Raw genomic sequence first — 19,687 nt, 5'->3', positions numbered from 1 at the left:
CATACTGATCATTCATCCTTTGTTTTACGGCTTTTTTCCCACATGGTTTAATAATATTTTATATACAATATTTTATAATATTTTAATAATATTTTATGTAATATTAGACCAAATGAATTAAAGTAAAACTTAGTCCAAATAAATTAAAATATAATACTAAAAAATCAGAATTATAGTGTCTATAGAATTAGAACAAAAATTTTACAAATATAATTAACTATATATAAATAATTTGATAAGATAAGAAGTTAATTATATTTTTGAAATATATTGAATATTGGTTAAAAAAGATAGGAGATTTATATTCCATATGATAATATATCCATGTGATAAACGAATAAACACTTAGAATTTAATACCATAAAATTTTTGTCATAAATTAAAAGAAATCACTTTATAATGAAAATTTGAACTTTATTAAAATTTTAAATTATCGTAATGAATAAATATAAAAGATGATTGGCTATCGAATGTATTTACAATGAATGAGCGATAACCAATCGTATTGTTATCTGCCACGTTTTCAAGTTGCCGCGTTGTCACATGTATATTGCGGGAAAAGTTAGCACGCCGAGTAGTTCAGGCACGGTTCTAGCCGTGTTTAATTAGTTTATTTTATAATTGACTGAAAATGCAAATGTTACGGCAATTAGACGTGCATCCAAAAGTGCGCGAGGAGGCGGATATTCTCGTGAGAACTTTCAGTGGTGCCGTTGGTAAAGTGTTTCACTTGTTAAACCTTATACCGCTCATCGGTTTTGTTGTGACACTAATATACAATAAACGATTTTGTTGATTTTCCAAAATCGTTATAAGGCTGAAAAACTATTGGATTATTTTACTTTCCTCAATTTCAAGATATGATAAATTGATTTAACCTCAATATTTAACGAAAATAGAAAATTCTGTTATTCTCAAATTGAATATTGTTATTTCTTGGAACTTTGTTGCAGCTATATTTTAAACTACGTTTGTTAAAATCTTTTACTATCTCATAATTATTATTTACATTTGTTATCGGATGTAAACAAAGTTTATAACCTAAATTCACTTGTGTCCTGTATTTTTTCAGTAACAATTATTAGTACCATTATCATGGGTATTTTATTTCTATCTGAAGTGAATTATTATCTTACTCCAACTTTGAGTGAAGAACTGTTTGTGGACACTTCAAGAGGTTCAAAATTAAGAATTAATTTAGATATAATTGTACCTACAATATCTTGTGATGGTAAGTAAAAATTATTTTATGTATACAATTATACATAACATATATTAAATAACATATATTAAATTAAGTGTATTACAGTTTTATCAATAGATGCAATGGACACAACAGGTGAACAGCATTTACAAATAGAACATAATATATTTAAAAGACGTTTAGACTTAAATGGAAAACCTATAGAAGATCCACAGAGAACAGGTACAAGATAATATTATAAGAAATGTAAAATATTTAAAATAAATAATATCAAATTAATCTTCTTTTCATTTTATTATAGATATTACTGACACAAAAGCACGTAATAAAACAATAGCAAAGGTAATTAAATTGTACCATTCTTACAGACCTATTTTTATAATATGGATTTTTATACTTATACTAAAACAATTTTTCATAGACAATGAACACTACTGAGAAACCATGTGGAGATTGTTATGGAGCAACTAATGATATTATCAAGTACAGTATTACAGAAACTTATTATGTATTTTATGATAGTCTATCATATAATTAAGTTAATTTTGTAGATGTTGTAATACTTGTGAAGATGTAAGAGAAGCCTACAAACTTAAAAATTGGGCACTTCCTACTCTAGGAATGATAAAACAATGTAAAAATGAAAAGTCAGTAGAAAAAATGAAAACTGCCTTTAGTCAAGGCTGCCAAATCTATGGTTATATGGAAGTAAATAGAGTAGGTGGAAGTTTTCATATTGCACCAGGAGATAGCTTCTCTGTAAACCATGTACATGGTAAGTAAAAAAAGAAAAATATATTGCCATCTCTTATATAGACTGAAAGTTATTGTTTTTCATTTTGCTTACAGTACACGATGTCCAACCATATACATCAACACAATTTAACATGACCCATAAGATTCGCCACTTAAGTTTTGGATTAAACATTCCAGGAAAAACAAATCCTATGGATGATACCACCGTAGTTGCGATGGAAGGTATGCCTTCGCTCCATAGAAATCTTTTATTAAGAAATTGACAGAATATTTTGGTACTACAATTTTTTGTATCCTAAATGTGAAACATAACAGTCCTCAAGTACTAGCATCTTATTCCACTCCCTATGGCCATGAATGTACCAAACGTTCCACCCCCTTGAACCATTGCTTTTCCAACGTTGGTTATCAATTCCTTTCCTCTTAATCCATATCTAGTGTAATAAACACCATTAGCTTTTTATTTCAAAGTTATTCTGTGAGTTTAATCACAATAAATAAATATGTACCTAACAATAGAATATCCACCAAACAGAACACCAGATGCCATGCCAACACAAAATCCAATCATAAAACCAAGCTTTATCCTATCCCAGCATGAAGGAGCTTGTTGATATATACCTGGTACGGCTGGCATTATATTCTATGAATATAAATTTTATAAATTTTATAAACATATAGCTTTAATTTATTTCTTTTATGGATACTTCATAATAAACTGGATATAATTTTTTTCTTTTTTTTAATGAATTGAATATGTAGAACCAATTTTTAATCAAATATTTAACAGAAAATTTATGAAGTTTTTTAACACATTGTAACTAACTAATGCCTGCCATAATATGGATAAATCAATTTCATTTACACGTAAAAAATTTATAGATATTAATTATAATCGACATCACTCACAATTTAAGCTCTCGGTTTTGGAATTTCTAATTCGTTTTCGTTTTATTACGATTCTTCGTCTTTTACAACTCGTAAGTTCTTAGCACAAATCGTTCAAGTGATGTAAGGAAGATACCATGTTAGTTTTACGTATACAATACAAGATGGCTGCTTTTCCTACTTCCGTCTTCTATCACGTCATTGGCGGATTATTCAATTTAATACGTAAACAGCTCGGTTATAGAAAAACAGAAAGTTCTTTCACTTTCAATTTTGAAAACAAAATTATTAAACTTTCAATACGTAATTGTAATAACTTATCATTGCAGATGAAATCTTACGAGATGTTTCGTTGTTTCTGTTTCAGGTGCGATGATGTTTTATCACTATATTAAAATCGTACCAACGACTTATGTGCGCGCCGATGGATCTACATTATTAACAAATCAATTTTCTGTAACTCGGCATGCCAGACAAGTATCTCTGTTCAGCGGTGAATCCGGAATGCCTGGTATATTTTTCAGTTATGAATTAAGTCCATTAATGGTAAAGTATACAGAAAAAGCAAAATCATTCGGTCATTTCGCGACGAACGCATGTGCCATTATTGGTGGAGTATTTACAGTTGCTGGCTTAATAGATTCATTGTTATATCATTCTGTCAGAGCAATACAGAAAAAGATAGAATTGGGCAAATATAATTAAAATTCAAATTATAAATTTAGAAAGTATTATAAAATATCTGAAAATATTTTATACGACGGATGATTTGACATTACACGTCATTTGAAGAATAACTTGATTTTTATCGAAGATATTTTTAAAGAAATGAAAAAATATTTTTTAATTTAAGTATTAATTTTTTTATATTGCTCTAAACTTGTATTGATACGACAGAATACACATTTTTCTGTAAGATATATAAAATTGTATATAAATGATTATAGAAATATATAAGTACCTAATATTTAAATGAGATGTATGCAATAAAGGTTATACTGCTACAAAAGGAGGGCTGAAAATATAAATGTTATGATACAATTATATTTATTTTATACATTAAAAAGTTCTTAGAAAGTCATTGTAAGTATAAATAGATGTTTTTGCAATTTTTTCACAGAACTCATCATCACTACCTCTTACCAAACATAATGGTGACACATATAATGGTTTTGTAGGGTCATGTTGATCTTTTTTTAATTCGACTAAAAACCTATGTCTGACTTCAAGTCTTTTTTTTCTACATAATAAAACTATTGGTTCTTGGCTAATAATATCATGTGACAAATTCATTTGATTGTGTAGATAATCGAAGGTTTTCACCACTTCGGTTCTAGCTGTAACGAAAATAAAACATTATCACAATTAAAGGTAAAATATTTTCTTATTGTTACATTGTTATCGTTCATATGTATCTTAATTACCTCGAATTAACACTCTTGGTGCTTTATGCAAGATACGATATATTTCTAATTTAGTGAAACCCATTTCTTCTTTTATAGCAAAACTACTGTGCCTTATACGTTTCATATCATATGTTATAAGTTTTGGACATTTTACCGCCAAATTTCTTACTTGAGAACCATTCAGTTCAAAATTATTTTGAAAATAACCAAGTCTGTGATCTATCTCTTGTGTTTTGAAAGCTAACCAAGGTGGATGTTTATTTACTATTGTTTGTATCATTGTTATGTTAAAATCATGAGCTCTTAAATATCTTATTCTTGTATGAAGATCATCTATATCTTCTTTAAAAATCTTGGGAAATCTAGTGATAAAAAATCCAAGATTTTCTGAACTTACACCACAGTTGTATAAAAATTGTATGTATGGTTTCATATCTCTTTCAAAATCTAGTTTTAAAAACATTTCTAATACTTCTCTATCTGATTCTATTTTGTACAATTCAACTCCTAATTTAACTAATTGTTGAATTGTATGTGAATCATTTGCGAATTTCGCAAAATTATAAGTTCCTGTTATATAAGGTCCAATATGAGACAAGTCTTCGTTGCATTGATCAAACGGTCCTGGTAGTTTTTCATCTACCTCTTCCAGAGCATTATCAATTTTATAAATATTTTTTTCCAAAAATTCAATATTACATGGCCGTTTCAGTTCATTACCATCTGATTTAGTTACTTGTGTTACTGTGTCATTATATATATTGTTTTTATTATCTCTTGCAAGTACATTACCAGTTGACTTTTCATAACCTATATTATTAAGCATAACATTCTTTGATTTATCATTAATATTCGTTGCTTTATCTTTAAGTATATTAGCTGAAGAACAGTAAGAAAGCTTAGAATTTTCAATTATGCAATTAACATTTTGAACTATGCAATTTTTTATTTCTTTGGTATTGCAAGATTTTAAGCGTAAAAGCGTATACAGTCGAGAAGTCATTATATTTAATAATAATATAATGTAAATGCACAAAATTATAAAATTACATGAAATATAATTTTTTGTTACTGAAGTGTAACAAGATAAACTTTTTTTTTATGGTTTAGGTTAAGTGTAGTTGTATATTTACCGAAAATTAGTGACAACCACAGACAAGATACAACTTAGAAGGTAGATTGCATACTATACACGCAATTATAGACTAGACAATATCATAGTATAAACAAAATACTATATGTAGTCAGTGGTTAATCATTAATTAAAAATTGTCTGATTGTTGATTATTGTTACAATAAAAAAAATGTTTAGTTAATTGTAGTTTTCATGTTTATAGTTATATATTTTATACCTATTTTAGGTATATCTAGAAATAAATAAGTTTAAGACTAAAGAATACTGATAGAAAATTAATATAGAAAAAGAAATACAGTTTTAAGAAGAAATATTTTATTACTTAAATTTAGGCACGCCTTAAATATTACAACGGCAAGATAGTTACACACATATACACACATATACAATAAAAAAAATTTGTAAATATGGACATAATACATTCGTAATATCTTTTAAGATTTAGTTTTCGGAAAAAATTATATATTCACACATACATACATACATACATATCTAGAGCCTAATTATTACTTAATTATGCCGTTCATCAGCTTTTGTAACAAGCAATATGTGTTACAATAGTAAGTACATTGGTAATAAAAACACTGATCCGTATTTCAACGTTAAAATAAAAGTAGAGCGTTGTCGGAATGTACCTTAATATAAGATAACAATATTCTCTCGAGAATCATGTAATATCTCGTAATTTTCAAATTGCGTGCCGTATCGCATTTTAGTATATCATTAATTTTGAATAAATAAATTATTTGCAAAATTCTGAATTCGTCTCGTATATATGACATAAGATTGGAAGTACAGTCAACTGACAATGGAACTATTCAACTTTGATATGAATTACGGTAACATTATTAATTATATCGGCAATAGCGTCTTTAAAAAATGCTATGTTGAATATTCGTCAAATTTTACAATGCCATTATATATCACTCTACTTGTGTCAAAAACAAGCCAATACTTGTTTCATAGTAATGTACATTTTTATATTTCATATTTTCTCATTCTTGTTATTGGACTAGAATGGTTATTCCTGTTTTTCTCTTACAACAGTCCCATTTGCATTCACAGAGTCATCTTCCATTTCCCGATTTCTCGCTTGTTGCCTTAATTGTGCTCTCTTTAAACTAGTCATTAACTGACTGGATTGATAAAGCCAGCTAGCCTAAATTGAAAATCGAAGTAATGGTATACTAGATACATACATTATTTATTTTTAAATTGATTGACATTTTTAACTACTTACAATCATGATCATACAATTCAACAAAATAGGCACAGAAAATACTATAGATATGAAGAGTCCATTAGAATCAAAATATTGTTGTCTTGAAAACAACCTATTAAAATTACATAAACATATTATGAATAATTATTATAAATAATAAAAATTGTATAAATAATATGATAACCTTTAATTAAGACACTTACATCCAATTAGATGCAGCAACTTCGTTTATACTTTCAGAGAAATATACCAAGAGTACTGCAACATAAACACATTATTGCAATAAATAGCAAATAAATCATTTTTAATATGAAATATACTTACATAAAGCAAGGAATAACATAATTTGAAAATTGGCATGGTTTCGTGTCATTAATGCAGTCATTGTAATAGCAATATGGAAAGTTAACAATAATGCAAGCCATGGATCTCGCCATTCAATCTGCAATAAAATTCAATTTAATTCAAATGTATGACTAGCTTCTTTATATATTCTTTTCAGAAAAGTATTATGATATAATAAAACAAAAATATTTGCAAGCAAATAAAATACAAAAAAGGAAAACTTAATACATATTGAACAATTATATTGCATTACATGTTGAACATGTAATATGTATGTATTCATGTATTCACAAGTCATCGCATGATATGTATATATATTTTTAAATAGTTTCTATCAGTCTGTGTTAATATGTTCGACATACTGCTAAATCATGTATGACGAACGAACACTTACACGTATTAATTGACTAATAAAACTGCTGCTATAATTTACTCCAGAACAAAACAAAAAATAAATAAAAGAACTGGAAATCGGGCATCGAACACGTAAAGTATGATTCATGTATCAAAAATAAATTTTCGGCGAAAATATTTATTCGACATAGATGCTTGTTACAGCGAGAAAATCCAAGTTAAACGTACATTATTACGGCTAATAAAAATCTTACGACGAATGCGTATATAACAATCAAACTACTAATCGAATTGGATAACATGTGCGCCAGTGTTCTCGCATTGACACTTTTCCGCCGGCCGTATTGAAAATGAAAGTGGTTGAAAACATAGGGCAGTTTTAAAATTACAATGAGACGTGTCAGCAGCAGTTGAGTAAAACGAAGCTTATGTTGAAATGAAAATAAATTGAGCTACTCACACTTTGTAAAAACGGTAGAATACCGTCGATCGGAGATTTGACTTGGTCCTCCGACATCGTGTCGTTGGTAAAATTCGGGCCGCAGCGCCCTATAACCTTTTTTCGATGGATTTGGGTGCCAACGAAATAAATGAACAACGTCGAATGCAGATAAATGCCGCGAATACGGCGATACAGGAAAAAACAAATATCGCACAGGAATGATTCTGTCCTTCTCCTCTATAGCTTGCGTCTCACTCGTTTTGATGCACTTACACGACTTCATAAAATTTAACATCATCACACGTTCAAAATAGATAGCAGTTCACGGTATATGTATGTTGCGCCATCTGTGTATATGATGTGGATTTAAATGCAGCGTTTGCGGCCGTCGATATCGCATCGATATCACCTTTTATCGATATTTAATTAAAATTACGCGCGATTATGAGAAATAAATTAAATTGGTTGATTTAAAATCGGTTCAAAGATTTTTACGTATTTATGATTTGCGTATTCATATAACACACACAGTTTTTTTTCATAGTTTATAAATTAATATAAATTGATTCAATAACTGATAGAAAATTTAATTTTATATATACTTTATCACTTTCAATTGCAATTCTAACTCTAATTCTTTCTTATATTTCGAGATAAAAACATATAAGTAGGCGAAATACAGAATTAATTCTAGTTTATAACGTGGAATTCTGTGTAATAGAGTAAAAATATAGGATTTCATTCCACTTTAGTGCAGATAATCGATTTGATTGCATTACGAAACACTGTACAAGGAACACGATTTCCTTACATAGTAACAATATGTTTGGTCACGTACTGCGCAATGCAGATACATAAATATGAATGCAGCAAATAGAATATAATCTTCAATGTAATTTAATCAAATGTTTAAAATGATTTATATGTTGCAACATTGTGACGAAACGTTCATGAAAATATGTATATAATATATAAGTAATAATTAATAAAATATTTTAGAGCAATTACATTTAATAATGGAGATCAAAATATATGCCTAAATATGTGATTTAGGCTTTCAATTTTTCTCATTTGTAATTTGTTTAAAATTATTAGATATTTATTTATGCTTTTTAATGTAGCGTTATTAACGCTATGTTTATGTAGACTTATTGCATTTTTATATATATTTGATATACGATTTTTTACATATATTCTATGTATATATTCTATGTAATATATTTTTTACATATATTCTATTTCTGAACTTTTATATTTTTCATAAATAGACTGCGGATGTTCATGCAATTTTATATTTTTATTGAAATAATTAAAAAAAAAATAGAGTCTCGATAGAAAATTATTTTATTTACTAAATATTATAAGGAATATTATATTCTAAATATTTTATATTAATTACTATGAAAATATTACTTGGATTGTATTCTTTCTTGCATTTTCAAATCTTTCATAAATACATAAAATCCTCAATCTATTCATTGATATATGAATACATCAAACTCGTTTTTTTATGTTTTTTAATGAAGCATTGATTGAAGTCGTAAGCAATATACTCAAATGAGCAATGTTATGTAACCTAATTATGATTAGGAAGTAAAAAGTAACTCGTCATCTTAACAACAATATAACAATAAGTTTCAGAATACATGTGAGCTTGATTGCAATATTTATCTTTGTCTTTATTTTATATTTATTTGTGAATTTGTTTTCTCTTCTGCCAAAAAAAATTTTAATTATTGCAACATGTGAAAATGAGAACACAGTTAATTCATTCTAATCAAAGCAATTATTATGTTGAACTTTAATCGTATACATATTTCACTGATGAAGATTGATAATTCATGATAGCAACAATTGAGGAAACAATGTCTGAATAAATGATATATCGCTATATAATAATTTTCCTGAGGGCGCAATTAATCCTGAAGGCGAAATTATTGTCAACTGGTTATTGTTGTTGTATTCACTTAGTTAGGAAATAAATTATACAAATATTATAAATGTATTACTGTTCATAATTTTAGAAGAATCGTTTTTTAAAATGATAGAAACAAGAAATATTGACGCTTTATCAAGAAGATAACTTATTGAAGGACACAAGTATCAGTCTATTTTGAGTTAATTGTAATATTTTATTATACTACAATTTTTCTATTAAAATATAAATGACTTGTTTGTTCTTCTTTTTCAGGGAACAAAGATTGTTAATAATATGTAAATTCTCAAAATCATATTTTACATTCATATTGCATGATTACGGACTATGTCTTTTATTGTTATTATTCTTCGGATTAATAATCATTTTTTTAGCAAAGTTCATTCGTTAATCAAGAACAATATGTGATAACCATATGATGATTCAATCTCAAATCAAATTTCTGACGTATCGTGATATTATAATAAATAAAATGTAGAAGTTGTTTGCGATTTCCTCTATGAATAGAAAGTTTTATTGATAACAAAGATCATAGAAGAAAAAGTTACAATATGATGTCAGAGATTGGTTCAAAAGGTCAATGTATATAGCAATGTAATACTCACTTCTTACATAAAGAAGCAGAAACACATTGTAATTAATCAATCTATATTAATGAAACTTAGATCATTCTCTTCATAATCACAATTCTATTAATTCTAATGCGCTTGAGTTTAGTTAAAGATTATTATAAACAAATTTTCTATCATCTTCTTAGTTTCTTCGAGACCTCAATATTAATGTTCCTTACATATTCAATAATGTTCAGTTTCAAGCATGCAAAAAAAAAAAAAAATCGGGATGAATATAAAAAAATTTTATTTCTTAATTCAAAATTTCAAACAAATCCATCTTATCATTATTTTATATATAAAATTGTAAGATCGATCCCAATCTCAGGTTCATCTTTCATATTGTCATAGATCGATATAAATCGTTATCGACCGTCATAAAAATGGTAAACAATCGATGACATTCCTTCCTTCGATCGCTACTTATCAATCGATGACTCGCTGTGTACACGATCAGTTTCCGGGTGACAATTTTATCAAGCAACGCGCTGCCTCGACTTTCAGTGCACAGTAAGCGACACGAAATCGGCCGGCGGAACAGTCATGAAATCGGACCGTCGCTACGTGCCGATTGGACTTTGAGCGGTCAAAGATTGGATTGAGATGGTGGACAAGAGAAGACCTCCTTCTCCTAGTGCAAGATATATCAGGTCACAGATATATTGTGGTCGTCCTGCTGCGAGGATCGTTTTGTCGGTCGTAACGTGTTGAATCGGTCGTTCGGAATATTAAGCAGAAGGATGTCGTTTGAGTTGGATACGACGTTGCCGGGACCGGAAGCGATGGCTGTCGCTGAGACGGAGCTCCGAGAGACTGAGGAAAATGTGGACAAAGGACTCATTGAATTGAGAAAGTATCTCGAGGGTGAGTTTTTACTAAAGTTCTTTCAATCTTTTTCTTGGTTTTCTTTTTTAGTTTATGTGATATCCAGCTGCTTTCATTAACATTCGAATGTTTAAATAATAATAACATGTTACAATTTCGTAAAAGAAAATCGTACAATAATAAATTTGAGCACATTTTAAAGCTCGAAGCCTCTACTTTTAAAATACAATCATTCATTTTATTTTGAGATTGCTTTTATTATCACGAACACGAGTTCGAAAGTGAAGACAGTTCCGTTCTTGAGAATGCTAATAAATTGTAAAATATTGAAAGTTTTTCGTAACTGAATGTACAATGAATTCAAAAATTGAAGCTTTCCATTTGCTTGATGTACAATTCTTTTCGTTATATATGTTCTATTGAATTTTGAATATTATGTGAAAACGAATATAATGAAAATGTTACGATTTCTTGAATTCTTGTCATCTAAACTTTTTCATTATTTCATTATTTCAATATCTACTGTCCAAATATTAACGTGAGTAATTATATGTATTTTTAGGTTTTCTTTATTCTTATAATTCTATTGTTCTTTAATATGTGAAAGTGCAATTACAATTCTATTTTTAATTTTTGAGATCTTGAATTTTGATACTTCAAGTTTTCTTTTTGGGTGATTCTGTTGTTACATTCTTTTTCGAGAATTTACAAATTTTTCATAAGTTTGAAATAAATTTATAAAATGTAGAAACAATCTAGAGAAATTCCAAGATAAGCCTGTGCTTCAAAAGTTTTATTTTCATATCAAAATTTTCATTTCTCAAGAATAAAATATTGGACATACAGTATTCAACAATGGGAGAGTATGTACTTTACAGTTATTAACAGTCATAAAGCTTTTAATAATCGATATGATATATCGATGAAAATGATTTTTATCTAATTGCGATCATCAGTAAACAAGTGAACAATTATATTCTGACGACATCACCTGTCGCACCTGTGAACAGTAACATCCGACAGTATTTGCCCAATTGATTAACATTCCAGGTTCTTCAATAAACGAAATCAGTCGAAAACATTCCCTGCACTGTTTGTTGTTTCACTGTTGAAAAATTATCTTATTTTTGAGAATATCGCTAACCGAGCGGGATTATGTGTACAACAAAGCTCGTAAGAAATACTAAAGCATTTCATAAATGATAGTTTCTTCATTTTTAAATTCACTCTTTGTTTAAAATTTTTCTGATAATATTCTGAGTCATATAATTTGCATAATGACATTTCTTCTTTTGTATACTTGTGGACGCACCTTGCACGATGATTAATGTCTTTTATTACTATAGTATGTATAATAAAAACGCGACATTTGAAATACTTCCAATTTAAACGTAATCAATAAATGTTTTGGATGAATTGATAAAAGCCTCTGATAAAAATCTTTAGTTTGATAGAAAAGGTCGGTGTAGAGAAAGTAATTGAGGAATATGTCAACGAATTTTATATTTATTTCAGATTAAATTGCAAACAATTTTTAATAGCTCACACATATTAATTATAATACACATAAAAGAATTGTGAATGATTTTCAAATTGAACTGTCAATTGTATTTAATTCCAATAGACATAAAAAAAGAAAGGAAAACGAAATCGATAAATCTTTGAATGTGTATAAAGTTAAAAAGAACTGAATGGTTATATTTAGAAAATTGAGACGACTCCAGTCAGTTTCAAATGTATCAGAATGTTCACTTAGAGTGACGCTCGTTTTTTCGATAAGAGTTTATCTCCACGGGTGCACAGTAGCTTTTCATTTCTCGTTTAAATGCAGCATTTCACTATTTCTTAACATTGACAAACAGCGACCGCAAACAACTTGTAGCTAGTCGGATAAAGATGATCAGAGGTTATAGATAAGTCGATCGATCTTAAATCCTTATTGATAATGTTCTGACCCTAGACTTTGGAAGAAAGTAGAGGCCACATTCAAGATAAGATTTTTGTTGCACTGGCGTAGAATCGTGTTGATAGCACTAAAAATAATCTTATGAATATGAGTAATGAGAATGAAGAAATCTAACATTTTTCGTTTTATAAACTTTCTTCTGCTAGATAGTTCCTTCTAATTTGCCCTTCTTGGCTTCGAAATTGAAGAAACTTGGAATTTTATTATTTTATCATTTTAACAATCTTCTTCTTTGTTTAATTTAAAATATTTTTATTTTTGTAATTTTTTTTTTTTTTGTTTCTATTCTGTAGCGTTTCAACTGCGTATGCTGAAATATTTTCTTCTCTTAGTTGGTTAATACAGGCCAAACGAATCGTCGAAATTACAATAAATAATATGAAATAGTTAAAAAATGATAATATGACTTCCAAATCGTTTCTTGCATTTGTGAATAAATTTATTAACTGCATTTTCTGACGTACAAGACTTAGAATTTAACATAACTTATATTTTTCCGTAATGTTTTAATAATCAGCTATTATGTAATTGGAACTTGAGTTTTTGTAATTTCTAAAGAATACCAAGGTTTGAAAAGAAAATAAGTTTAAAGTTGATAAAGAAATGGTGAAAATGTAATTTTATGGCATTTGTTGACACAAAGAGTTTTTGAGATTTAAAATCTATCGTACAAATATAACATGCATGTCAGAAAGACTTTTGTAAAAAGAATTTTATTAATGCTAGTTATTATTAATGCAGTCTAAAAAGCTACACTGAAATAAAGTTATACTTTAACTCGAAACTTTTGACAGTTGTTGTATATCAAAAGATTATATAAAAAAGTGTATTGATTAAAACAAATTTGTAAATAATGAAAAAAATAATCTAATCACGTTGTGAGGTCAGTATAATCATCACCTTGAAAGCAATACTTTCCTTCTATGTCATTTAAGCGAGGATAAGGAAATATTTTTATGAGATTTTAAATTTTTAAATTTTTGCCATTGTAGAAAATATAAATTTCATAAGATTGATCGAGCAGTTTAAATCTTAATAGATCAAACTTTTCGTAGGGAAATCGCAATGGAAGAAAGATTATTAGCCAACGAAACTTGTACATTGAGAAAATTTGCCACTGTTATCTCAGTTTAACCTCTTTGGCCATTAAAGATAAAGTTTATCATAATCATAATTAGAGCTCAAGTGGAAATAAAAATTTTTACAATTAGAGTACATATTGAATGTTGGCAATGTTGGCAGAAAAAAAAACATACAAAAAAAACAAACAAACATACAAATTTTATTTACAGTATTCATTTACAATTCGATTTGTGATCGGTGAGATTTTCTACATAGTTATTTTTTTATTATTTTGTTGCACGCCTTCCTCGATTTTTCTTCGTTTCTGCGATTCAAAATTCAGTTGTCCGACAGTTCCGTTTCTGAAATCAGAAATGAGATAGAGATTGTCGTAATTTCCTTAACAAGGAACATCGGGGCAATTTCCTACGGAAGATGTCTCGTTGTTAGCACGCGAGGACAGTTCGATCTTCCATGACTGTTGAAATGAAAATTGTTTCTCCTGCGAAATGTAGTTGCCCACACTGGCAATGATGAATTTTGATTGCAGCATGGAATTAAAAGCAGAATAGTTAATTACCGTGTAGCGTTTTACCTTGAATTGCTTTTGTGCGTGCTGGAACGAGTTTGAATAAATAAATGGAGCGAAAATTTTTATCTGTAAAAATAGATGTTGACATTTTCTTTTTAGTTGCGGAAATTTAGTCGGCAGTTAGAAATTTTTGTCATTAATAAAATTTAATACCGTAAAAATCAATATCTCTATGTTGTCAGTAATTGATGTTTCAGTAATCCAGTATTAAAATATTCAAACTACAATACTCGTTGCAGCATTTAACGGGTGAAACAAATTTGTGTTTAGACTTCATTTCTGTAAATTTTATTAGCACACGTTCGTCGCCTGATTATGTCAGATCCAATAGATTTTCAGATTACAACAACAAATTTGTACTTTCAGTTCTCTTTCAATAAATATCAATTTATATATTTACCAACTTAAATATCGGAGTTGTCTTTTGATTGCTGCAAACTCTTCATTCTTGGGAACGAAGACTAGAATAAAGAAAATGTAGTTAATTAATGCGTTTCTAGAGTTACTTGGAAGACCTCTATTTGCATAGGACACTTCACACGACCAGAATTATATCGAAAGTAGGAGTACAATATTTGTGTAGTTCGATCGAAAGTAGATTATAAAATTCTGTTCACTCATACATTTATATATTCACTACCAGCGTACATATAAAATTATTTTGTATTCGAAATGTCTGTATTAATATATGTCAATTGTACTAAATTGTAGATAATGACTATAATGATTATGAAATTGTAGATAATCACTATAATGATTATGAAAAAAAAATCTGTATCTTTTGATTTATTGTCGAATGGAAATGAACTAATTTTATATAAGAACTTTATCATGTTTCCATGACATAATTGGATCCACTTTTTCAGTGATAATTGAGCTATTTATATTTGATGTGACAATTATTCGTGATACAGATAATTACGCATGAATATTTTATACGAAAATGTATTCAATCAGAGACTATAAATAGAGTATTAATTAATAATTTTTTTAGAGTATTAATTTTATGCTATAATAATCTTCATGAAAAAGAAAGAAAATAAACAGAGATCAATCGAGGTTGCGAGCTCTTATTAATCGTATTTCATATCACACATATGTATGTAATATTTCAAGAATGATGGAACTCAAACAAATTTTTACAAAAAGTGAGAGGTTATTTGGAAATTTACATAAAAATTATTAAATTGGCAAAAAGAAATAATTTCTGGCAAACGTTGGTCATTCATCAATAATTATTTGTGCAATTTTTTATTTCTAGCTTTTATTTTGTTTTTCTAACATAATATCAAGTAATTTGAAATATCAAGTATTTTTAAAATATTACATATTATTTTGTAACTTCTGATGCAAACGAATTTCAATGTATTCTCAGAAATTCCGATCTAGTCGCAATGATGAATGTCAGACTGTAATACTCAGAAGTTCTAATAGCAATGCATTTAATACATTTAATCGTCATACATTCATGTGTGTAACAAATATGCAAATAATATACAAGAACCAGACCAGGCTAACATTATGCAAAACGTACACACGTATTATAATACTGATCGTTTTATGATTTGCAATACTAATTTTTCATAATTTGCATTACGATATATAATAATTGTATATCACAGATTTTTCACAGCAAATTGGCAACATATCTTCGGAAAAATTGCTTGTTCATGAAAATGTTCTTTCTACTTTGCAAAATTAGTATATTTAATATATGCCAATGCTTACAATATCCTCTGGTTCTTTCGTGTATCTACAAAATTTTCTTAATTTTACTTATAACGAATCGAACTAAAATCTTTTCTTAAGATGTGATTAAACCTCTCTTTGATTTTTCTTCCACAAGTATACTTTCTTAAGAATGAATTCATTGGGATTATATTTTAAGTATATTAATAACTTTTTGAGAAAATTATTCCATTTTATATTATTTAAATATCGTCAAGTTTTTACAGTTATCATCACGTACGATACAAGTTACTAAAAAATTGATTTACGAGTGGCATTTGAGCTCTTCTACTTGAATTATTATGCTATTCCATGTTTTTTTTATAGACATATAGGTATTTGAATATTGAAATAACTGTGATTTTTTATTATTACATGTCTGGTAATAAATAATATCACTTTAAACAATAATATTTGTATTAGTTATATGAGTTTAGCATTTCTCGCTTTAGATATTATATGAAAATTCAGAAATATTTTTAACAATCAGTAGTAATTCCTAGTAATTAGTACTTTTAACAATTAGTACACTAGTATAGTATTAATAAACGATGAAATCAAATTAACGTTTCGATACATTTGTGTTGCTCTATAATCATCGTTACATTAATGTGCTCATATTATTTTTGATATTACTGATATTGAATTCAAATTATATTGAACAGACTTATTACAAACTGATCATATAACAGTTGCAGGAAGCAATCATGAATTACAATTTATGATTTACAAATTGTTCATATCATTTATAAATGATATCACATCATTTACATGTATAATAATATATAATATAATATATTCCAATATAATATAGTATATTATATATACATGTATAATAATATAATAATAGTATATTATATATACATATATAACAATATAATAATATATTAAGTCGTCTGTTTTTTACGTGAAACACACAAAATATGAAAATATGTATTTAAGTCCACCTACAGTCTATTAACCTTATAAAAATGCAAATATGTATTTAAATCCACCCATAGCCTCTCAATCATCATTAACCTTTCATTTTTGTCATTTCCAGAGGACAATACTCTCTATTTTCCAGCGGACGAAGATTTCCTTCTAATTTTCTTGCGGCCGTGCAAGTTTTACGCGAAGAGTGCCTACGAGCTGATGAAACGGAGCGCGATGTACAAAGAGAAGCACTCAAATATATTGGGTAATCTAATGCCAAACGATGAGGAGACCGCCCTTGTCGATCACAATGTGGTGAACGTCCTCAAAGGAAGAGATCACAAGGGTCGAAGGATACTTGTGGTCAGCTGTGGGAAAAGTTGGAACCCGGCAGCTGTCACCACTGATCAGATATTACGATTGTTTTATTTGATCCATCAGTTAGCTATGCGCGAGCCACTGACTCAAGTGAGTGCAATAAAAGTTTCCGGCGAGCAGCCTGGTTTTATAACGCCGTCGGTTTTGTAACGTTTTGTAACTTGTAATTACGTAGTTATGTAAAATGTCGCAGGCTGCAGTTGAAGCCGGGAAGCTCAGTTCTTCCTTCGGTCGCCCGTGACTTGCTTTTCAAATGTTCCTTTGTGGCTCACGTAAGAAAATGATTCCTCTTCGCAGATATACGGAGCTGTTGTCATAATGGATTTCGACGGCCTGTCCATGAAACAAGTGAGGGCACTGACGCCGTCTTTCTCCTTGAAACTCTTGAGCTTCATTCAAGAAGCTATGCCATTGCGTTTGAAAGAGGTGCGTTTGAAGATTTTAAAGAAATTAATTTCGTTCAAGTATTTTAGAAAAACTAAAAATTGTGGTTTGTTGTACAAATTTACTGAAAGACCACAGAAAGGAGACGTGATGAGCCGCGCAAGCAATTTTTTTTTTTTTTTCTATGAGAAAATTTTCTAAAATGCAGAATTTTAATATAAAAATGCTGAACTTTTGAATCTAATCCACTGTCGATTGATTTCATATCATCTAAATGGTTTTCTCGTTTGATTTGAATGCTAGATTTTTTATTATAATTAATTATAATAATAGTAAATAACGATTATAATAATTAATAATAACATTAATTGTAATAACAATAAACTTTATTTAGAACATTTCTGTATATTTTTATCGTCTAGTTATGTAGTTGTTTAAAATTGACAATTAAATTAATAGTTACTTGTTTTAGGTACACTACGTGAATCAACCGTTCCTGTTCAACATGGTGTGGCAAATGTTGAAGCCCTTCGTCAAGGAAAAACTAAAAAACCGCATGTTCTTCCACGGTGACAAAAGGCCTTCCCTTCACGCTTACATTCCAGCTAGTCACTTGCCGAAGAACTATGGCGGCGATCTGCCGGAAATCGATTACTCCAGCGCCGATTGGTATCCAACATTGATCAAGCATGAAGACAAGGTTAAAGGTAAAATTTAATTGAAAGTATTAATCCTTTGTGGTTTTATGTCAAATTGAGTAGTCTATTTCATTATCTAATTCAAACATACTAGTCAAAATGCAGAGCTGCAGAAAAAGAACGAGATACACTTTCTATATTTTTTGTTTTAAATGTACGTTGTCGATTAAAATCGAATTTATTTATTTTTTTTTTTTTTAATTTTGCAACTAAGAATACCAAAGCGACAACCAAAAAGGATTAATTGAATAACAATTTTCGATATAATGAGGGAAGAAATTGATACAACCTGTTTTTATTGTTTCAGAGTGGAATTCGTACGGACTTCGTAAAAATAATTAAATTAAAAGAGGCAAGCATGCACTCGAATAATGATCATCCCTCTGTGATCATATTTCGGTACAAAATACTTTAACCATATTAAGAATCGTTATATTTTTGTAATAGTTATTAATTGTGTATATACTTTTCTACGAAATATTATTATTTCTGTATGTTATGAATCCTCAAAAAGAAGAAAAAATAACAAATAAATTGGAGTCGTGCGTTTCTAAAATATTTTTGGATTGTTTCTGATAAAACTCGGTATTTAATATTCGTTAAAAAGAAATTAGCAAGAATTTCTCAATGAAGTTTTTCTGAAGTTAGAAAAATAAAATATGATGAGGAAAGGTGGCGAAGAAAAAGCTTTCGAAATTGATGCTTTCGGAAATAGTCAACTTTCTAATTCAAACAATTTCGTCTCTGGTAATAATTTTTGAATAGAAGAATTAGATGTACAAATCGTCTAACTTTCACGCTTCTGAGCATTTCGTGAGCTTTCTCCTATGTTTTCCACGC

General features: G+C 28.6%; 5 protein-coding genes across 9 annotated transcripts; 2 read left to right on the top strand and 3 right to left on the bottom strand.

The window, feature by feature from the left end:
- Window positions 1–511: 511 nt before the first annotated feature.
- LOC122537724 (endoplasmic reticulum-Golgi intermediate compartment protein 3) lies at window positions 512–3,570 on the top strand. 2 transcript variants are annotated; one of them, XM_043671150.1, is made up of 8 exons: window positions 512–716; window positions 1,073–1,231; window positions 1,310–1,426; window positions 1,506–1,546; window positions 1,629–1,687; window positions 1,756–1,979; window positions 2,054–2,182; window positions 3,216–3,570. In XM_043671150.1, exons 1-8 carry the CDS (start codon window positions 632–634, stop codon window positions 3,551–3,553), a joined length of 1,152 nt encoding a protein of 383 aa, XP_043527085.1. In that variant the 5' UTR covers window positions 512–631; the 3' UTR covers window positions 3,554–3,570. The 2 variants fall into 2 exon arrangements, with proteins under 2 accessions (XP_043527085.1, XP_043527084.1); XM_043671149.1 differs by having other exon boundaries at window positions 513–716; window positions 1,626–1,687.
- Window positions 2,195–3,031, bottom strand: LOC122537725 (reactive oxygen species modulator 1). Its single transcript, XM_043671152.1, has 3 exons — window positions 2,870–3,031; window positions 2,470–2,603; window positions 2,195–2,394 (listed from the first exon to the last, which is right to left on the bottom strand). The coding sequence occupies exons 2-3, from the start codon at window positions 2,595–2,597 to the stop codon at window positions 2,286–2,288; spliced, it is 237 nt and encodes a 78-aa protein (XP_043527087.1). The 5' UTR covers window positions 2,598–2,603; window positions 2,870–3,031; the 3' UTR covers window positions 2,195–2,285.
- A 302-nt stretch (window positions 3,571–3,872) lies between the features above and the next one.
- On the bottom strand, window positions 3,873–5,381 carry LOC122537723 (transcription termination factor 3, mitochondrial). 3 transcript variants are annotated; one of them, XM_043671147.1, is made up of 3 exons: window positions 5,024–5,381; window positions 4,273–4,969; window positions 3,873–4,185 (listed from the first exon to the last, which is right to left on the bottom strand). In XM_043671147.1, the coding sequence occupies exons 1-3, from the start codon at window positions 5,255–5,257 to the stop codon at window positions 3,908–3,910; spliced, it is 1,209 nt and encodes a 402-aa protein (XP_043527082.1). In that variant the 5' UTR covers window positions 5,258–5,381; the 3' UTR covers window positions 3,873–3,907. The 3 variants fall into 3 exon arrangements, with proteins under 3 accessions (XP_043527082.1, XP_043527083.1, XP_043527081.1); XM_043671148.1 differs by having other exon boundaries at window positions 4,273–4,973; window positions 5,028–5,381; XM_043671146.1 differs by having other exon boundaries at window positions 4,273–5,381.
- Window positions 5,382–5,687: 306 nt separating this feature from the next.
- On the bottom strand, window positions 5,688–8,058 carry LOC122537726 (transmembrane protein 18). 2 transcript variants are annotated; one of them, XM_043671154.1, is made up of 5 exons: window positions 7,771–8,058; window positions 6,936–7,053; window positions 6,815–6,869; window positions 6,630–6,723; window positions 5,688–6,548 (listed from the first exon to the last, which is right to left on the bottom strand). In XM_043671154.1, exons 1-5 carry the CDS (start codon window positions 7,825–7,827, stop codon window positions 6,411–6,413), a joined length of 462 nt encoding a protein of 153 aa, XP_043527089.1. In that variant the 5' UTR covers window positions 7,828–8,058; the 3' UTR covers window positions 5,688–6,410. The 2 variants fall into 2 exon arrangements, with proteins under 2 accessions (XP_043527089.1, XP_043527088.1); XM_043671153.1 differs by lacking the exon at window positions 7,771–8,058 and adding an exon at window positions 7,351–7,640.
- Window positions 8,059–10,761: 2,703 nt separating this feature from the next.
- LOC122537717 (retinaldehyde-binding protein 1) lies at window positions 10,762–19,364 on the top strand. The gene is made up of 5 exons (XM_043671132.1): window positions 10,762–11,163; window positions 17,515–17,855; window positions 18,063–18,191; window positions 18,622–18,856; window positions 19,155–19,364. Exons 1-5 carry the CDS (start codon window positions 11,040–11,042, stop codon window positions 19,187–19,189), a joined length of 864 nt encoding a protein of 287 aa, XP_043527067.1. The 5' UTR covers window positions 10,762–11,039; the 3' UTR covers window positions 19,190–19,364.
- The last annotated feature ends 323 nt before the right edge of the window (window positions 19,365–19,687 follow it).

The sequence above is a fragment of the Frieseomelitta varia genome, unplaced genomic scaffold (genome assembly GCF_011392965.1).
Source record: "Frieseomelitta varia isolate USP_RPSP 00005682 unplaced genomic scaffold, Fvar_1.2 scaffold_926, whole genome shotgun sequence".
NCBI lineage: Eukaryota > Metazoa > Arthropoda > Insecta > Hymenoptera > Apidae > Frieseomelitta > Frieseomelitta varia.
This window is presented reverse-complemented; position numbering and strand designations above follow the sequence as displayed.